This window comes from Caenorhabditis remanei, chromosome II (assembly GCF_010183535.1).
Source record: "Caenorhabditis remanei strain PX506 chromosome II, whole genome shotgun sequence".
Classification (NCBI taxonomy): Eukaryota; Metazoa; Nematoda; class Chromadorea; order Rhabditida; family Rhabditidae; genus Caenorhabditis; species Caenorhabditis remanei.
Genome location: NC_071329.1, coordinates 19638885 through 19656700, shown reverse-complemented (window position 1 = coordinate 19656700; position 17816 = coordinate 19638885). Strand labels below are relative to the sequence as shown.

At 37.0% G+C, this 17816-nt stretch overlaps 5 protein-coding genes and 1 pseudogene across 6 annotated transcripts; 2 read left to right on the top strand and 4 right to left on the bottom strand.

The window, feature by feature from the left end:
- Positions 1–1191: 1191 nt before the first annotated feature.
- Positions 1192–1593, top strand: GCK72_008078 (uncharacterized protein; the record flags this gene model as incomplete). The annotated part of the gene is made up of 1 exon (XM_003105786.2): positions 1192–1593. The coding sequence occupies one exon, from the start codon at positions 1192–1194 to the stop codon at positions 1591–1593; it is 402 nt and encodes a 133-aa protein (XP_003105834.2).
- A 1931-nt stretch (positions 1594–3524) lies between these two features.
- GCK72_008077 lies at positions 3525–6691 on the top strand (annotated as a pseudogene). The gene is made up of 3 exons: positions 3525–3752; positions 4253–4722; positions 6574–6691. Coding segments are annotated over exons 1-3 (816 nt in total).
- On the bottom strand, positions 5204–9213 carry GCK72_008076 (uncharacterized protein; the record flags this gene model as incomplete). The annotated part of the gene is made up of 10 exons (XM_053726633.1): positions 5204–5374; positions 5491–5818; positions 6206–6682; positions 6910–7395; positions 7455–7606; positions 7769–8124; positions 8398–8470; positions 8516–8655; positions 8936–9137; positions 9190–9213. The coding sequence occupies 10 exons, from the start codon at positions 9211–9213 to the stop codon at positions 5204–5206; spliced, it is 2409 nt and encodes an 802-aa protein (XP_053590827.1).
- A 31-nt stretch (positions 9214–9244) lies between these two features.
- GCK72_008075 (uncharacterized protein) lies at positions 9245–9845 on the bottom strand (the record flags this gene model as incomplete). Its single annotated transcript, XM_053726632.1, has 2 exons — positions 9245–9410; positions 9778–9845. The coding sequence occupies 2 exons, from the start codon at positions 9843–9845 to the stop codon at positions 9245–9247; spliced, it is 234 nt and encodes a 77-aa protein (XP_053590826.1).
- A 262-nt stretch (positions 9846–10107) lies between these two features.
- Positions 10108–14100, bottom strand: GCK72_008074 (uncharacterized protein; the record flags this gene model as incomplete). The annotated part of the gene is made up of 11 exons (XM_053726631.1): positions 10108–10281; positions 10505–10630; positions 10682–10798; positions 12197–12286; positions 12333–12554; positions 12601–12801; positions 12850–12973; positions 13154–13430; positions 13590–13690; positions 13736–13910; positions 14001–14100. The coding sequence occupies 11 exons, from the start codon at positions 14098–14100 to the stop codon at positions 10108–10110; spliced, it is 1707 nt and encodes a 568-aa protein (XP_053590825.1).
- A 1592-nt stretch (positions 14101–15692) lies between these two features.
- Positions 15693–17574, bottom strand: GCK72_008073 (uncharacterized protein; the record flags this gene model as incomplete). The annotated part of the gene is made up of 10 exons (XM_053726630.1): positions 15693–15738; positions 15788–15844; positions 15889–15971; positions 16032–16179; positions 16273–16424; positions 16472–16537; positions 16583–16884; positions 16936–17068; positions 17359–17417; positions 17466–17574. The coding sequence occupies 10 exons, from the start codon at positions 17572–17574 to the stop codon at positions 15693–15695; spliced, it is 1155 nt and encodes a 384-aa protein (XP_053590824.1).
- Between the last annotated feature and the right edge of the window lie 242 nt (positions 17575–17816).

Here is a 17816-nt window from a genome sequence, read left to right as displayed (position 1 = left end):
CTCAAGTTTTTCCTGTAAAAATCATAATATTGACGAAAGTTAATCGCATAACAATTAAAAAAACAACCGAAATTCCAGAATGAACAGTTTTACTAATTTATTTATCGAAAATAAACAATAAATTTATTCCTTCGGGATCGACGAGACGACGCGTCGTACGACGACGTTGTTCGATTTCTGAAAATATCAAAGATTATAACTTTTTTCATTGAAAAATCGACAAAAGACTGAACGAGGTTCGAAACGCCTATTGCTCTGCTAGATCACTACAAACTATATATACTGAGCTAGCAGACCAAAATATACAACACGCGATGACGTAACAACGGAGTGTCGTTGCTCTAGTATCGAGCGGCAGATTTGAATGGCATAGAGACTCAATAAAATGCCACGTCAGAGAGCTTCAATAAATTCTTTCGAAGCTCGAGATTATATCAGATGTATTCTAAAATTTCTAATCAGTCCAATCTACTTTTGCATGGAATTATTGGCTTCGTATACAGGAATATTCATGTTCAACTCTAATATAGCATTCTGGCACCTACTACCCATTTGTTCTATTTCGTTTTCGTATTTATTTTACAATTCGGTAGAAGAAATGAGAGAAAATCAAATTTTCTCATATTATCTCCTTTCATTCTCAGTTTTCCTATTTCTTTTACTTCTAATTTCCCCAGTTTTACCTCAAAAAATTCAAAGTCTAACACAAGTTCGAATTGGATTATCTGGCATGGTTTTGAGTGTTAATTCACAGATTTTTTGCATTTTTGCAGAGAGAAGAAAGGAATTCGATTTAAATGTGAGTTTACTGATTCACTGAAATCAATTTTTTTAAAAGAGGAAAACAAAACAACTAGTCGTTGTTATTGTTCAATCCACGCTGATTCCATAGTTAATTTTTTATGTGAAAAGTATAATTCAGCTTGCAAACACCGCTAAACTACGGAAATCGTTGAGAATTATGAGAAAAATTGCTTTTTAAAAATTCACAAAAATTGGTGTGCTAGCTAGCTTTGTAGTTTGTAGTGAAGCTAGCAGACCAATTTTCCGTGATGTTTGTCCCTTTCAAAGTGAAACAAATTTTAGACGATTCGGATTATTGATGCAGTATCGATCTGGATATTAATCTTCTCCTATATTATTTTCTTTAATCTTTGTACTCGTGTCTATATTCGACTTCCCGTCAAAATGATGCCATTCTCATTCGGAGTCAAGCAATATGTCAAAGTTATTGCAATTGTTCATCTAATTTACGCAATTGCATTCATAATTGGACTAGAATCCAACAACCATAATTATCATTTGAAAATTCTAATCTCTTCATTTCTTATCTTTTGTTCTTTCTTCATCAGTGTCGACGCCTTTTCAATGATTTTCACTGATCAATATCTTCTCTGTGAACATCGAGAAACGAGAGAAGATTTTGAAACTAAAAAACCAATTGGAGGAACAATTTGCCACGTGGCAATCCGGAGAGCTTTCAACAAACGAAAGGATTTGGGAGATCTTCCAGCTGATTTTCAGTATGATGATGATATTAAATTGCATCCGAAATGGTATACGAAATATCAACCTTCGTGTACGGCTTATTAAAATTTCTCGACTTTTCTTATTGAACCTCGAAAAATTTTTACTAAAATCTATTAAATAATCGTTTCAATCAACGCAAAATGTTGGCCTGCTAGCTCCAATACAAACTACAAACCTTGAGATAGCAGACCAATATTGGTCTGCTATCCTTGATATTGTAGTTTGTAGTTGAACTAGCAGACCAATCTCCTCTCTTTTCATTTTTCTGTAAACTTTGAATATAAAATCATAATATGAACGAAAGTTAATCGCATAAACACATAACCAATCTCCTCTCTTTTCATTTTTCTGTAAACTTTGAATATAAAATCATAATATGAACGAAAGTTAATCGCATAAACACATAAATATACTTCAATAAATTATATTATTCATCAATTCTCTCCTTTTTTTCTTTTAAAAACACAAAAATCACAACAAAAACCACAGAAAGAGGAAATTATAAAGATTATAACTTTTTATATTGAAAAATCGAAAAAAAAAGTTCGAAACGCCTATTGGTCTGCTAGCTCACTATAGACTACATATTTTGAGCTAGCAGACCAAAATAAACAACTCAGCGTAAACATCAGCGTAAACCTCAGCGTAAACATCAGCGTAAACAACTCAAATAAACAACTCGTAGACTTCCTCATTGACGAATTGCTGTATGTTGAGTGTGACAATGTCGAAGCGTCGTAACTCAATACTGAAAACAAATTACACAAATTTTTAAGTATCTATACAGTGCTCTCTGTACCTTGTCGAAAACAATCCCAGCGAACTTGGTGATGTCGGAAAGGAGGTTCTAAAAATTAACCTCTGAACTTCCATCCTGACTGAGAGCAGCGACTAGCCTGAAAAAGAATATTAGTTAAATACTCGATATTCGACGTCGTCACCTTTTTCATTTGGTTTCTGACAGAAAAGGTTGTGACAACAGTTTTCTGCGATTTTGTTCCATTAGTGCACGGCTACCTGAAAAAGTTAAACTAATTTTGTTCGCAGCATTAATTTTTCTCGCTGAAAACTCTACGGAAAATTTTATTTAAAAAAACTGGAAAAACATTACTAAAAAAATATTATTTCAACAGAGCTTCGTTTTGACATTCGCGCAAAGTTTAGGGACACTATCGATTGATTTCCGATTCGTTGTGGTTTCGTTGCGGTTTCGTTGCCGTTTCGTTGAGATTTTCTTCCGTTTTCGTTTCGTTAAACCGATTTTCAGTTTTCGTTTCGTTGCGGTTTCGTTGCCGTTTCGTTGAGATTTTCTTCCGTTTTCGTTTCGTTAAACCGATTTTCAGTTTTCGTTTCGTTGCGGTTTCGTTGCCGTTTCGTTGAGATTTTCTTCCGTTTTCGTTTCGTTAAACCGATTTTCAGTTTTCGTTTCGTTGCGGTTTCGTTGCGGTTTCGTTAAACCCTCTCTTTCGTTGCCGTTCCGTTGAAACGAAACGCTGAGAACACGCGATGACGTAACAACGGAGTGTCGTTGCTTCATTATTGAGCGGGAGGTTTGAATGGGATATTATCGGAATAAAAAAGTTCCGACATTTTTTACCGACGCACAAGGTTCGCGCCACTGATCTCCGGGAACGCCCACTCATCATAAACATTTCTTCTGCAAGATCAGGGCACAGTTTCATTGATTTCGCGGGTGAAGTTTTGTTTAAAAATACCACTTTTAAAATAAAATTTGACCTATTTCCTTTAAAATTTCATTTCCACCATGAAGTTTGAAGAAAAAAGATCAAATTTTAAAGGAAATAGGTCAAATTTTATTTTAAAAGTGGTATTTTTAAACAAAACTTCACCCGCGAAATCAATGAAACTGTGCCCTGCCCTTGCAGAAGAAATGTTTATGATGAGTGGGCGTTCCCGGAGATCAGTGGCGCGAACCTTGCGCGTCGGTAAAAAATGTCGGAACTTTTTTATTCCGATAATAGAGACTCAACGTAATGCCACGTCAAAAGAAATCGCTGAAATATTTCGAAACTCGAGATTATATCAGATGTATTCTGAAATTTCTCATCAGTCCAATCTATTTTTATGTGGAATGTGTGACTTCATACACTCGTACATTCATATTCAATACTAATATGATATTCTGGCACTCATTTCTCGTTTTCTTCATTTCTCATCCGTTTTTATTCTACGAGTCGCAAGATGAACAGAGGAAGAGTGAAGTTTTCTCATTCACAATTTGTTTTTTCCTCATATGTTTCCTTATTTTGATGATTTCGGTCTCCTTTTTACTTCGAAGTATTCAAAGTCTAATTCACGTTCAACTTGGATTATTCGGGATGGTTTTGAGTGTTCATTCACAAATTTTCTGCATTTTTACAGAAAGAAGAAAAGGATTCGATTTAAATGTGAGATCACTAACCAACAATTAGCTCTGAACTTGTAGTTTGTAGCTTGCAAACCAATTTCAATATTTTTGACTAAAAGTCGCAGTAATTCCGACATTTTTCGAGGAATCCAGCTTCAGATCAATTAATCGTCAATTTTTAACAAAAAATAGACAATTTTGTCTGATTTTTTTGAAAAATCTCCGAATTTTTGCGATTCTTCATGAAAAACACTGAAATTGGACTGCTAGCTAGACTACAAACTACACAGATCGAGCTAGCATACCAAAGCTCCCAAAACGTCAAATTTGACTTTAAAGATCACAATATTTCAGATAATTCGAATAATTGATGCAGTAGCAGTCCACGCATATGTCTTCTTCTATCTTTTGTTTTGTAATCTTGGTACTCGTCTTTATGTTCGACTTCCCGTCAAAATGATGCCATTCTCATTCGGAGTCAAACTATACGTCAAAGTTATTGCACTTCTACATCTTATTTATGCTATTATTCTCCTGATTGGACTGGAATCCCAAAATCAAAGATATCATCTAAAACTTTTGATCTCTTCATTCAAAATTTTCTGCTCATTTTTCATCAGTGTCGACGCCTTTTCAATGATTTTCACAGATCAATTTCTTATATGTAAACATCGAGCAACAAAAGACGAATTTGAAACTAAAAAACCAATTGGAGGAGTGATTTGCCACGTGGCAATCCGGAGAGCTTTCAACAAACGAAAGGATTTCGGAGATTTGCCAGCTGATTTTCAGCATGATGATGATATTAAATTGCATCCGAAATGGTATACGAAATATCAACCTTGTGTAGAATTTGTATAATTTCCAGCTGATTATTATTGTCTTTTCTTCTTTAACCTCGAAAAAATTTTACTAAAATCTATTAAATAATCGTTTCAATCAACTAAAGTGTTGGTCTGCTAGCACCAATACAAACTACAAACCTTGAGATAGCAGACCGATATTGGTCTGCTATCCTTGATATTGTAGTTTGTAGTTGAACTAGCAGACCAATCTCCTCTTTTTTTCATTTTTCTGTTAACTTTGAATATAAAATCAGAATATGAACGAAAGTTAATCGCATAAACACATAAATATACTTCAATAAATTATATTATTCATCAATTCTCTCCTTTTTTTCTTTTAAAAACACAAAAATCACAACAAAAACCACAGAAAGAAGAACCCATAGACGGAGAAGAGTGCTCACATGTTTGGGAGGAAATATGGGAACAATAAATTATGATAAAATTAAAATAGACATATTTACTCAATTGATTTAATAGCTACAGTAGGGAAATCAGCTCGAAGAGACAGAACTTTCCGGACTTCTGGAAGAGAAAGAGTACGAGTTGTGGATGATGTTGTCATTGCTTTTGAATTATGCCATACTTCCATTGCTTCTTCAATTGTTTCTACATTGAGGAGCGCGACAATCTGGAAACAAAACGTTTTGAATAGATATTGGAGATGAGGGGATAGTTGATCTGCTAGCTCCCGAGTTGTAGTTTGTAGGGAGCTGGCAGACCAACGTTCATCAAAACATCACAAACCTGTCCCAATCTGGCGACTTTTTCTCTCGCCGACCATCCGGCAACATTCGTCAAATAAGCACAAATCTGTCGATATTCTCTATCTAATTGTAATGCGCCATATCGATTGAATTGACACTTGGCAATGGATCCTTCGATTTGACGAGCGATTTCGGCAGCCGTGAATAGAAGAATCGTTTGATAATTATCCGGGAAGAGGTGTGGCTCATTTTCAACCAATAATCGATCGATTTGAGCGAGATAGTTCTCCATAAATGGATCGTGTGCTTCAAAATATTCAACGTCTTGCATTGTCATCTGACGGTCGATGTTTTGGTATGGGTCGGCTCTGAAAACACGGAAATTTATGAATTTTCGAACAAAAATGGAGGAAAAATAGACAAAGAAAGAGGGAAATAGTGTAGAGAAGCAAAAAACTCAATATTGGTCTGCTCGCTCCACTACAAACTACAGCAATGGAGCTAGCAGACCAATGACGAAGTTTAGAAAGATTTTTTAAATTTCGCTGATTTCATGCTTTTTCTTTCTGAAAAAGTTGAATTTCAGTTGTTTTCATTTCTTTTTCTAATTGTAACGAAAAACCGAAATTTTAGCTGAAAACTTCACAATTCTGAGAGAACGGCTGAAGACTACAGCAATGAAGCTAGCAGACCAATTTCTCATTTTCTTTCAATTTTTTTTCCGAATTATGACATTGTTCCGTTTGAAAACATACCCCTGTCGAATCTTCGTCTTGAATGCACTCTTAAACAGCTCCTCCACTCCATGCTTTGCCAATGCACTCAATTTCTTCGCTGATTCCTCGATTTGCGTCGTTGAATGCTCCAATTTATTCTTCTCAACGGGCGGTCTCTTGATTCCAGACCATTCGGATATCAATCCTTTTTGTAATTCAATCAATAACTCTGACAGTTTCGCCGAGTTATTCACTGCTAACAAGAATTGTTCTTTTTGTGATTCAGCGGCCTCTTTCACTTGTTTTCCTTGTTGATACGCGGTGAATGCTTCAGATGCAAAGTTGGCAGATGTCACATATCCAGATTGTATATTATGATGAAGTGATGAATGAATTACAGTATCCAGAAGAGCTGTCGCGTTGTTTATTGTAGCACATACACTATCCACATTTCCAGAACCAGCTGCACGACGAATTGATTTGCGGATGATGAAGACGACGTCGTCGATGAGAGAACTGGAATAAATATGGTTAAAATTATCCATAAATATGATCGAAAATGACAAAAAATCGTGAAAAAAAAACGGCAACATGTTAATTGGTCTGCTATCTCTACTATAAACTACAAGGTCAGAGCTAGCAGACCAACAGTGGTCTGCTAGCTCTAGAAATGTAGTTTGTAGTAGAGCTAGCAGATCAACCTGTCGTGGATTTCACTTTTTTCGCTATTTTCTACTAATTACCTCGTCAATCCGCCAACATCTTCCTTGGCATCAGATTTGATAGCTTTTTGAACAGATTTCAGCATGTAGAAATGTTCTAATCGACAGTAATTTCCAATGAGTTCTTGCATCTTCGTTCCAACTCTACTTCTATTCAATAACTGATCCATTTTCTGATCTTTCGCCTCTTTTCTCAATCTTTGCCTCTCTAAACGTGCTTCTTCAGTCTCCTCTTCCTCATCATTTCCACTTTTTTCTCCCAAAGTATCCTTATTATTCTTCCCGATTCTTCTCGATATAAATCTCCAATACATCTCCACTGACGAGTTCATCATACAAATTTCCGAAGCGATCGCATCGATTTCGAGTGCATCTGGTACGTCTTCTGAATGCTCTGAAGCTGCGGATTTCTGTTTATGAATGACGTCATCGACGAGACGATTCAGATGAGAAAGACGGCGACGAGTATCGAATTCCTCGAGAAGTCGTCGGAAGAATTCGTCGATTCTGGCCTAAAATAGTTTTTTAATCGTTAAGATATAAATATATTTACCTGCAAAATGAACATAAAATCCAACAACTTCTCCATTCCATACGAGTGTTCGAGGACCGGTAAATTTGTTTCAATAATTTCGGCGACACCTTCGAAAAACATGAATAGAGTATCAGCATACAGAACGTTTCGACGATTGTCATCAGTTCCACCGGCTTTCATTATCTATAAGATAACAATCTTTTTTTGAATGTTCGTGTTCAAAAATTGGTCTGCTAGCTATTTTTCTGTAGTTTGTAGGGGAGATAGCAGACCAATTTCTCGATTTCGCTGCTTTCCTCCATATTTTCTACATTTTTTCGCAGAATTTTTCACCGCTTTACCTACCGCCAAATTTTCATCTGCCAATTTATCGATCTTCTGATTCAAAAACACAGAATATCTCTGTAACCCCTCATCAGATTCATGTATCAACGGAAACAGCTTCACGAATCTTTGCATTTCAGCGATATCTCCCTTCTGTACAGCTTCCGTCAGTCGAGATTTCAAAATTTTCGAAAGACGGTCCTTGGCAGATGAGAGTATTTCATAACTGTGACGAATTGAGTCAGTGGCATCCTTTTGTTTGAATTCTCTGATTTGGAATACAGCTTCATCGAGAGTGAGGAAACGATGGATGTGTTGAGAGGCGATTTCGAAATCCTCGGAACGAATGGCGTCGTCGATACCTTCCGCGCAGTGACCTGAAAATAGATGTCATTACAAAGAACTTTAATTAGAGATTTAATTGATTGCTAGCAGATGAAGATTAAAATTTTGAGTTCTTGCTGAATGAATAAAGAGAAGCATTGGATTTTTAAGCATTTTCATCGACCAATTTATGAAAATCTCTGAGTTGGTCTGCTAGTTCTCGTTCTATAGTTTGTAGCCCAGCAGACGTTGGTCTGCCTAGTTTGTAGTCATCGTCTTTTCATTTTATTTTCGCCGTTTTTAGTCTATTTGCAATCAAAACTCACCCAAATCTTTCATATCTCCAGCCAACTGAAGACATCCGACCACACGTGTCTTGGCGACGTCCAACGCGGATACCTGAATAAAAAACTTTATTTTTCCAATATTTCCATCAAAACCAACTCTTCCACTAATAGTATCAGCTAAACTGGAGATATTCTTGAGGGCACTTGTCAATTGTTTCGCGGAGTTCTCGACAACAAGCATATGATTATTGAGACGTGTCACGGCGAGACCGAATGAGCGATTTTGTTCTCCGCCATCTGAAAAAAAAGTTTGAGGGAAAATTGACTACAAACTACAGAATTTTCCTTGTGGAAATGCACAAAGTCTGTCTTGAAAATGAAACTGATATCATTGAAAAAAAAATGAAAAAATAACCAAAAATAACTTTGGTCTGCTAGCTATGACACAAACTACACAAAAAGAGCTAGCAGACCAACGTTGGTCTGCAAGCTCTGTATCTCATAGTTTGTAGTGAGCTAGCAGACCAATAAGCAGTTTCCCTATGTTTTTCTGTATTTTTATTTTTTCGTTACTTACCGATAGTGTTCTCCTCCAGAATAATCGCAATGTCTTTCTCAATTCGTTCCTCTTCTCTTTTTTTTATTTCGAGTTCCAGCCGAAGTTCTCTGATTTTTCTAGAGAAATCAAACTGTTTCTCCTCCTTTTCGTCGGATTTTTCAGTTTTTTGAGCGATTCTTGCACCATTTTTACGTCCCGCCGGTACGCCAGAGAGATATTTCTGAAAGAAAATTGATTTGTGTGAATAAACATTTAATAAAGTGAAAACTCACTGAATGAAGTAAAACTTCGGGCATTTTTGATATTTATTTTCAGCTAATCAGGTATTTAATGAGAGAAGAAGACGAGCATCAAAAATATGATGAAGATATTCCAGATAGCAACGAAGACACGGAAGTATTGCAGAGACCTCAGGAAATTACGAATTTTATCGCCAAGCGAATCGGTTTGGTTGGTTTCGACGACTCCGAATGCGTTTTCTGGGCTTTTTGATCTGAAAATGAAAAAATTGGAAAACAATATAGTAAAGATTCCAAAGAAGCAGTGAAATTGATTATAATCAGAACGAAATGAGCGTTGGTCTGCTAGCTATTTTTCTGTAGTTTGTAGTGGCAGACCACCGTCGAACTCCGGTGATTTTTTCCGAGTTTTGACTCAAGAAATTCAGGTTTAGCAGCAAGATTCTCGAAAAAACACAAGAACTTTGTAAAACATTAGAAAAACACATCAAAATCTACAGAAACAGTCAACAATTATAGTTTGTCTGCTAAATAGTTATTTTATTTTTATTCTGATGTATTTCTGAGCTTTTCTGTACATTTTAGATGTTCTTTTTCGAAAAAACCTCAAAAATCGCTTACAAATTAAAATTGAGAACAGCGAACGCGTTGATGACGAGTGTTCCAGCGATAATGAGCTCGGAGAGCATCAATTAATCAATAATCGTCCACGTGGCGATTTCTCTATAAAATTTACACACGTTTTACATCCACGTGGGGTTTCTGAAACGAAGAAAGAAAAATAGCAAAAAGCCAGCACGACAACGGCGATCGGTGAGGTGTGCGAAGGGGCGCGCTTGCGTTATTCGCAGATTTTATCGCAATTTTGGTGGAGAAAAGGAAAAAAGAAAGGAAAAAGGAAAACTCAACAAGAAAATACAAACAAAAACAAATTATTATCGAGTTATTCATTCATTCTTCCATTTTCACTGGCGGATCTGGAGCTGTTTCCGTCGATGTTCCCTGTTCGGGTACCTCCCAGAGAGCGTTCCTCACGAAATTGGCGGCGGCTGTCTTGTTGATACGTGGTGCGTCCTGGCGAGCGTTGATCGCCTTCATGTCGGCGGTGACACGTTTCGTTCGGGCCTGGAAAAAGGAATCTATGGGAAAATCCAGCGTAAATTGGTCTGCTTGCTCATTACAAACTACACTATCAGAGCTAGCAGACCAACCGTTGGCCTGCTAGCTCAGAATGTATATTTTGTAGTGAAGCTAGCAGACCAATATTAAAAGCAGGTTGTTTTCGTAGAAATTTTGAAGAAGAAGCATTTTTTAATGATTTTCAGCTTGAAATACTCATTTAACTTACCAAATCAATCAACAGATCTTCATTTTTATCTGCTCCACCACCTTTCGTCGCCTGCACCGCCCATAACAGACTATCCATCAAAAACATGCTCATCGAGTCGACCAAAGCCATTTCGTGGGCACTTCGCTGAAAAAAACGTTTGCGGATAGAAATAAAATTTATTTATTTAATCGGAACCTCAAAATGTTTATCGGTTCCGACATCGATCTCCTCGATGGCGTCCTCGATTTTTGTGATGAGTTGGTCGAATTTTTGTAGTCTTGCAATCAAATCTGGTGGGATTGTCGTGGTCATCTGGAAAAAATAAAGTTTTATAAGGAATGTTGAGAACAGGACAGAAAGAAATAAAGACAAATAATTCGAGAAGGATTTCAAGCTCAACTTGACAATTTTCTGAACTTCTTAATAGTTTTACACAAATTCAGCACTTGAAAATTCTGATTTCACACTCAAAAACCTCAAAAAGCATCGGAAAAATGTTGATTAACCTGAAAATTTGCAGAAATGAATAATTTTTCGAAAAACGAGTAATACGCAAACAAATTTTCTTGCGCATTTCTCGTGCTGCTTGCGCATAACTCGTTTTTTGCAGAATTTTTTAGAAGACGTTAGGAAAACTTCTTATTAGCGATTCGAGATCATTTATTTCGTTACACGTGGCGAAAATACATCAAAAACTGACCAAAAATACAAAAATTACAGGTAAAATCATAATTTAAGTTTCAAAATCGAGGAATCTTCAGAAAAAACGTCGTCTGAATTCGTTTCTACGTTTTCCACGTATTTCTCACGGGGTAACAGCGATGAACCTCAAATCAATCTCGTAAATCGACACCGAGAGAGATGCGTTGCGTGCGCGTCGCGGCTCCCTTCAAGTGATAAGCCGCGAAGCTCGTTTTTTCGTCAAAAAAGCTCAATTTTCTTCATTTTTTCTCGTTTAAAACCGACTTTTCGTACTTTTACTTTGTTTTTTGTTCGAAATATTGTTACAGAACCGAAAAAATCTTTTTTCAGTCAACTAATGCAGCGAAAAATGGACAAAATCAACATACAAGTCGAGGCGAAAATTTCAGGTTATTTTTTCCACGTATAACTTCCGATTAGTCAGTTTTCCCGTAGAGTCATGAATAAAACTTTCAGATTTCATCATCTACGCCTCGTCTTTTCGCTAAAGTTGTAAATCTTCGGCACAACTTCACATCAACAACGCTTCTTCAAAATTCAGTATAAATTATTCTATATTTTTCTAATTTTTCTTCGTTTTTTTGCTTTTTTGATAAAAAAGTAGATGTTGTTCGATAGTTTTTCGTTGTAAACGTTACCAAATGTGAGTATTCTCTTAGTTTTCCTTGTCGGAAAGCTTTATTAAATGTCATGTCTTTGTCGCATTTTTTAGAGTCTATAGAAAAAATTGTGTTTTCTGAAACAGGAAAATGTAATTCTAGTTGATTTTGACTTTTTTCTTCAAAACAGACACTTTTCTTTTATGTTTTCAGTGGAAAAAGCAGATTTTTCATAGCGCCCAGCGCCGTCCGCCGCGTCGCGGCTTATTCCGTTCGAGGCGACGCGGCTCTCGTATCAACGGAGCGCGTTTTCGCGAGGTTCATCGCTGTTACCCAGTGATTTCTCAATGACACAATTAAATATAATTTGTACAAATTTTACAATAGAATCGTTGATTTTGTATAAAACCTCCGGGAGAACTTTCGGGTAAATGAAAACTATATAAATTAGGGCTCCGCCTGCAGTCATACTCAACCCGTAGATTGCCACGTGGTAGTTCTGAAATCTTGTAGTTTGTAGTGTTAGGAACATTAGCAGACCAAACCTGAGTGATAGGAATTACTAGAAGAGCAATGCAGATGATGAAGAATATAATTGGCACAAAAATCGGCACTTCAAAACTATTTTTCGATTTTAGAGTGCCACGAAGCTTGAAATAAATGAATCCGGCTTGAGTACAAGTTCTTTGAGACCAAAGAGCGAATGACATATAACTGATGAGTTGGTCGAGATTTCCGATAAAGCTCAAGCAAATTGCGATGAGAATCTGGAGAAAACATTTTAGCAAAAAAAAAATTTCAGCCAAACTGTACCTCCGCAAAAACCGCTAGCCTTGGACTCCTTGACGCGTAATGAATTCCACGTAGCGGAGTAGGCATAACAGACTGTTGGGCACCCGAATACATATAACGACTGCATGCGAAAATAGTGGTGTTCATACTTCCAATAAGAAGAAGGGAAATCAGAAATGGAATTGCGTAGTGGAAGTTTCCAAGGGTTCGCTCGGCAAATGTCTGGAATTTTAAGAAAAATTTGGAGTATGTAATACTATTAAGACTGACCACTGCCACGGCCGGAGAATTTTTGAAATCTTCAACAGATAAAACTGAAAAATATGAGACATTCATCAGAATGAAGACGGTTGCTGAGATGGCGATTCCACTGATTGCGGCGATAGGGAGGGTTCTGAAAAAATGGAAAAAGTGAAAAAGATTATTTTGGTCTGCTAGCTTCACTACGAACTACACACGAGGCGGTAGCAGGCCAACTTTGACCAAGTAAAAGTTAGTTGGTCAAAGTTGGTCTGCTAGCTCCAGACGTATAACTTGTAGCGTAGTTAGCAGACCAAAATTTCAATAATCTTACCTCCTCGGATTTTCGATCTCCTCTGCTCCAAAATTCAACACATCCCATCCATTATAAGCAAACAGACCAGAATAGACACCTAATACCAGATTCCCCGGATTCCAATCGGATCCTTGGAATGAATTTTGAAAATTTTGGGTCTGTTTTTTGATTAAAATATGGTAGAGTCCCGTGAAAATAATGACGGATGCTACGATGAGTTTGATGGCTGTGGCGACGATTTGGAAGGCGCCCGCCACTTTTTTCAGGGAGAAGAAATTGAGAAGCATTAGGGGCCCTGAAAACTACAAACTACATCATTTCCACATCTCTCAACTCACATAACATTGAGAATCCCACCAATCGATATGTCATAAACCGATAGTCTTCATCTACAGTAATCCAACTGTCCAGTCCTGGAAACTTGTGAATAAGCAGACCAAGCAGACCCACGTACCTGTGACAATATACTCTCCAAATGAAATTGCTTGAATAGCGAGAACTGCTGGATAGGAAAGACATGTAGACACCCACATGAAGGAGGAGGCCAGGGGGCGCCTGGAAATGTGAAAATCGGGAAAATGACCCAAAACCTGGACTTACCATCCGAAATGACTCAAATAAGCAAAATCGCATCCAGATTTTCTGATTGTCGTCCCTAACTCCACGTAGGAAAGTGCTCCAAAAAGAGAAATGAATGCACAAAGAGCCCACAGGCAGAGCGAGAGACCAACTGATCCCGCATGGTTTAATATTGATGTGGGGGAGATGAAGATTCCTGGAAAAAATAAAAATGTGGTTCGAGCTAGTTAATGTAAAATATATTTCAGGTTTGAGCCTGTTTAGGAAACCCAGATGACTATTATACCTGATCCAACAATGTCTCCAACTGTATATGATATTGCTGTGATCAATCCAATTGTGTGTTTTTGAGGGTTGTCTGAAGATGTGGCAGATGACGTGGACATCTGGAATCCACGTTTGAAACGTTGTTAAAAATAAGCAGACCAAAGAAAACAGCTAAATTTCAAAAACTATTCCCCAGCAGGAATGTGACCTTAGAATCTTCTTTGATCATAAAAAAATAATGATCATATTAACTTCTGTTATCAGTTTTCTTCCGATGGGTCACACTCAATATACATGCATAAAGAAGGGGGAGAAAGGTGACAATGAGAAATTTCACTTTTTATGAAATGGGAAATATTTGAGCTCGGAATACAGTTTTCTGAACTAGACTACAGATCAAAAGGATTTTTCAAAAATAGTAGAGCAGTATGAGTATCGTTCAAAAGGTTATCAACTTTTACAGTGGAAAATAATTAAGTTTGATAGTGCATTTCGGTGTCACCTGTTTGTCCGACAAATTTTATTTTGTATGGGTTGGACAGAGCAAAACACACATCATTTTTGTAGTGGACCATTTTTTTGTAGGGACAATATCTTGAAAGTTACAGGTTGTCAAAGGAAATAGCTCCAAAATTTCGCTAATATGCTCTGAAATTAGTCGAGTTCAGAGATGATGACCTATTACTTTCAAGATATTGTCCCTACAAAAAAAATGGTCAACTGCAAAAATAAAGGTCCAGCTTTGTTCTGTCCAGTCCATACGAAATTGAGTTTATCGGACAATCAGGGGACACCGAAATACTCTGTCAAAGTTGGCCAGTTTCTATTGAAACCAACCAAAGTATAAAATCGTTTGAGCGGTACTGAATCTGTGGTTTTCGAGTATGAGTCTCATGTCTCAGGTACAAAATTTAAAGTGGCTCGTAATTAATATATCGGATGACCATATCCTTCTAAGAACTTGGAAAGAACAGACTAAGCCCCGCCCCTTTGGTAGAATGTTCCAGAAAACTTGAAAATTGTAACTAAACCAAAAGGATACAACAAAGACAACAATTTTCAGATTCGACAACACATTTTATTAAAATAAACAGTCTCTGCAGACATAAACTCAGAAAAACCATAACCAAGGAACCACAATGATCAGAAAAATAATGATATTATCAAGTAAAAGTTTTTATCACCTTTTTTGTGAAAAATGCAACATACGAAAAATTGATAAGGAATTAAAGGAGAGCATAGAAAACTACATTATGGAAATAGGTCACGAAATTACATCAGCAGAGAGAACAATTTATACTTATAGAAAGAGGGGATAATCTGGAATTATGTTCCTTTTCTTCTGAGTTTTTGACACTTTTAAAATAAGCAGGAATGATGATCAGAAAATGAATATTGAAATAGGTTAGGTGTACCGGAAACTGCTAAAAAGGTGAGTTTTGATCTGCAAGCTCACTACAAACTACAGATTCAGAGCTAGTAGACCAACGATTGGTCTGCTAGCTCTGCTAGTGTAGTTTGTAGTGAGCTAGCAGACCAAAATCAGAAAGTTAAGTTTGAAAATGAAAACAGGGTTATAAAATATTTGAAACTGAAAATTTTAGTTTTTCTCCATATAAAAACAAGGTTGTAAAAAATATGTACACCAGTGTATACATTTTTGTGCAATAATAAAAGTGATCCTGAAAAGTTTTTTTTTTTTTTAAAGCATCTAAAACGGGATATGACAAATTGTTCCTGTAGTGCCACCAATTGCACTGAAAATACATGTTTTATATTATATCAAAAATATAATTTTTCTCAAACCTCAAAGGATACAGACCAGGTTCTTCGCCTGGGAAAAATTTCAAGTAGGTGTAGGTGCTGAAAATATTTTTTTTGGAATGAAAATGGAAACTTTTCCTTACAGATTGCTAGCACCCGGCTGACCGGCGCACCATTTTTCACCACTTGCATCAATGACTAGTTCAGGAAGCGTCCATTTCCAAGGCTGAAAATGCACTCATTTCAAAAACTACCTGAAACTTTGATTATAAATACGAAAACTCACACTTGAAGTGGTGTCCCTTGTTAGTCCAACAGTATAGTATCCATCTTTCATTCCAAGCTTTGTCATTGCAGTTTCGATGTTTGTGATAGCAGCTTCATTAGGGATAGTCATCAGTCCATCACTTCCAATTGCAGTACACGCGGATACACTGATTGAATAGTTCATATTTTTTTTGATGATCTGAAAGTCCGTTTTTCATAAAACATAGTGCATCCGAGAACTTAGCCAAGTGTACAAAAACCTCACTGTATAGCACCCACTGACTCCTTCGATGGTCGAAACGTTTGCAGATTCACATGTTGTGAGTCCTTTTGGTATCCACATAAATTCCATATTTGTTCCGGAAGTTATGGGTCGATAGGCGGTGTAAGTGGCGGCGGAGCTGACTGCTTTCTGAAGTTTTCGTCTCAAGAAACCTAGGAAACCTTTCTTTGACTTACCAAAGTGTGTGGCTTGTTCCATATTGAATCAAAGTCTAGATTACACGTGAAATTGTCAGGAACATACTGGAAATTATAAGTTGTTGTTATGGATTTTTGTCTCCAACTCACTTTGATAGCCAAAAAATTCAAAGCTGTCGACGAAGTAGGTACATTCGACCTATCCAAGTTGACAACTGATATCACATATCCATAAGAAACGATACTACAGCCTTTTAACATAGTCATGGAAGCCAGGAAACAGTTGTCATCCATATAACATGCATACATACATTCTGTCCATGAATTGACTGTCGGTTCAGTCGCCTTGTATAATGTACGTATGCCACGGAAACTCATCATTGTTATTGGACAGTTCTGACAAGACGCCACAGGCTCCACCCACGTTTGGCACCCGTAGGGTAGGGTGTATTCTAAAAAGATAAGTTTTTTTAATAGTAATACCAAAATCTTCCAAGACTTACTGTACTGTATCTCATAAGAAGTGGAACTTTTTACTACCAGCTCATATGATTCGATAGGATCGTGAGGGAAGGAATTGGTGATTCCTTGAAACATTTGTTCAGCTGTTTGTGCACACGGAACATCCTCTTGGATCTGGAATTCAATTTTGGTCTGCTAGCTCACTTTTGTAGTTTGTAGTGCTTTTAGAGAACACCGTATTTCTCTCGACTTTGAACAGCTATCAAAAAGTTGTCAACTAACAAAACGCGCAGAATTTTAAGCTCTATTTCTCACCAAATAAATTTTCTTGATAGCGTTCTTCCCTCTTTCGATAAACGGGTTTAAACTTTGAGGGGTGTCTCCAGTGAGAGAGAGAGAGAGAGATACAGACTACGAGACACTCCCAATTCTCTGCGTCTCTTTTCTTAATATGAAAATCTCACCTTAAAAGCCACCTGATCCGTTTCTCTCACATCCATCTCAATCCATACAACATCTCCCACTGAATACAAATAGCAATTCAAAGAAATATTCCAAAAAGACAAAACACAATACGCGTCTGCTTCACAAGCCTCTGCACACATCGTTCCTGTTGATATCCAACTAATGCTAGTTGGATAACTAGTAATCGGGTCAGGTGTCCCATTGAACATCACCATTTTAGCAGGGAGGACTACACGAAATACCAAGATGAATAACAGAATTATCCATAAAGTTTGCATGTTGGAGAAGAAATTTGGGAGCAACACAACAGACTGAGCACACTGAGTACTGCCAACACCCTGTTGCTTATGGATACTTCAGACAGACAAAAAAGAAAAAAGAAAAACTAGAGAGAAGAAAACTGATGGCTTTATGTGGTCTAACTCCTTCTTTTTATTCTATTTTGAAACTTGCACGA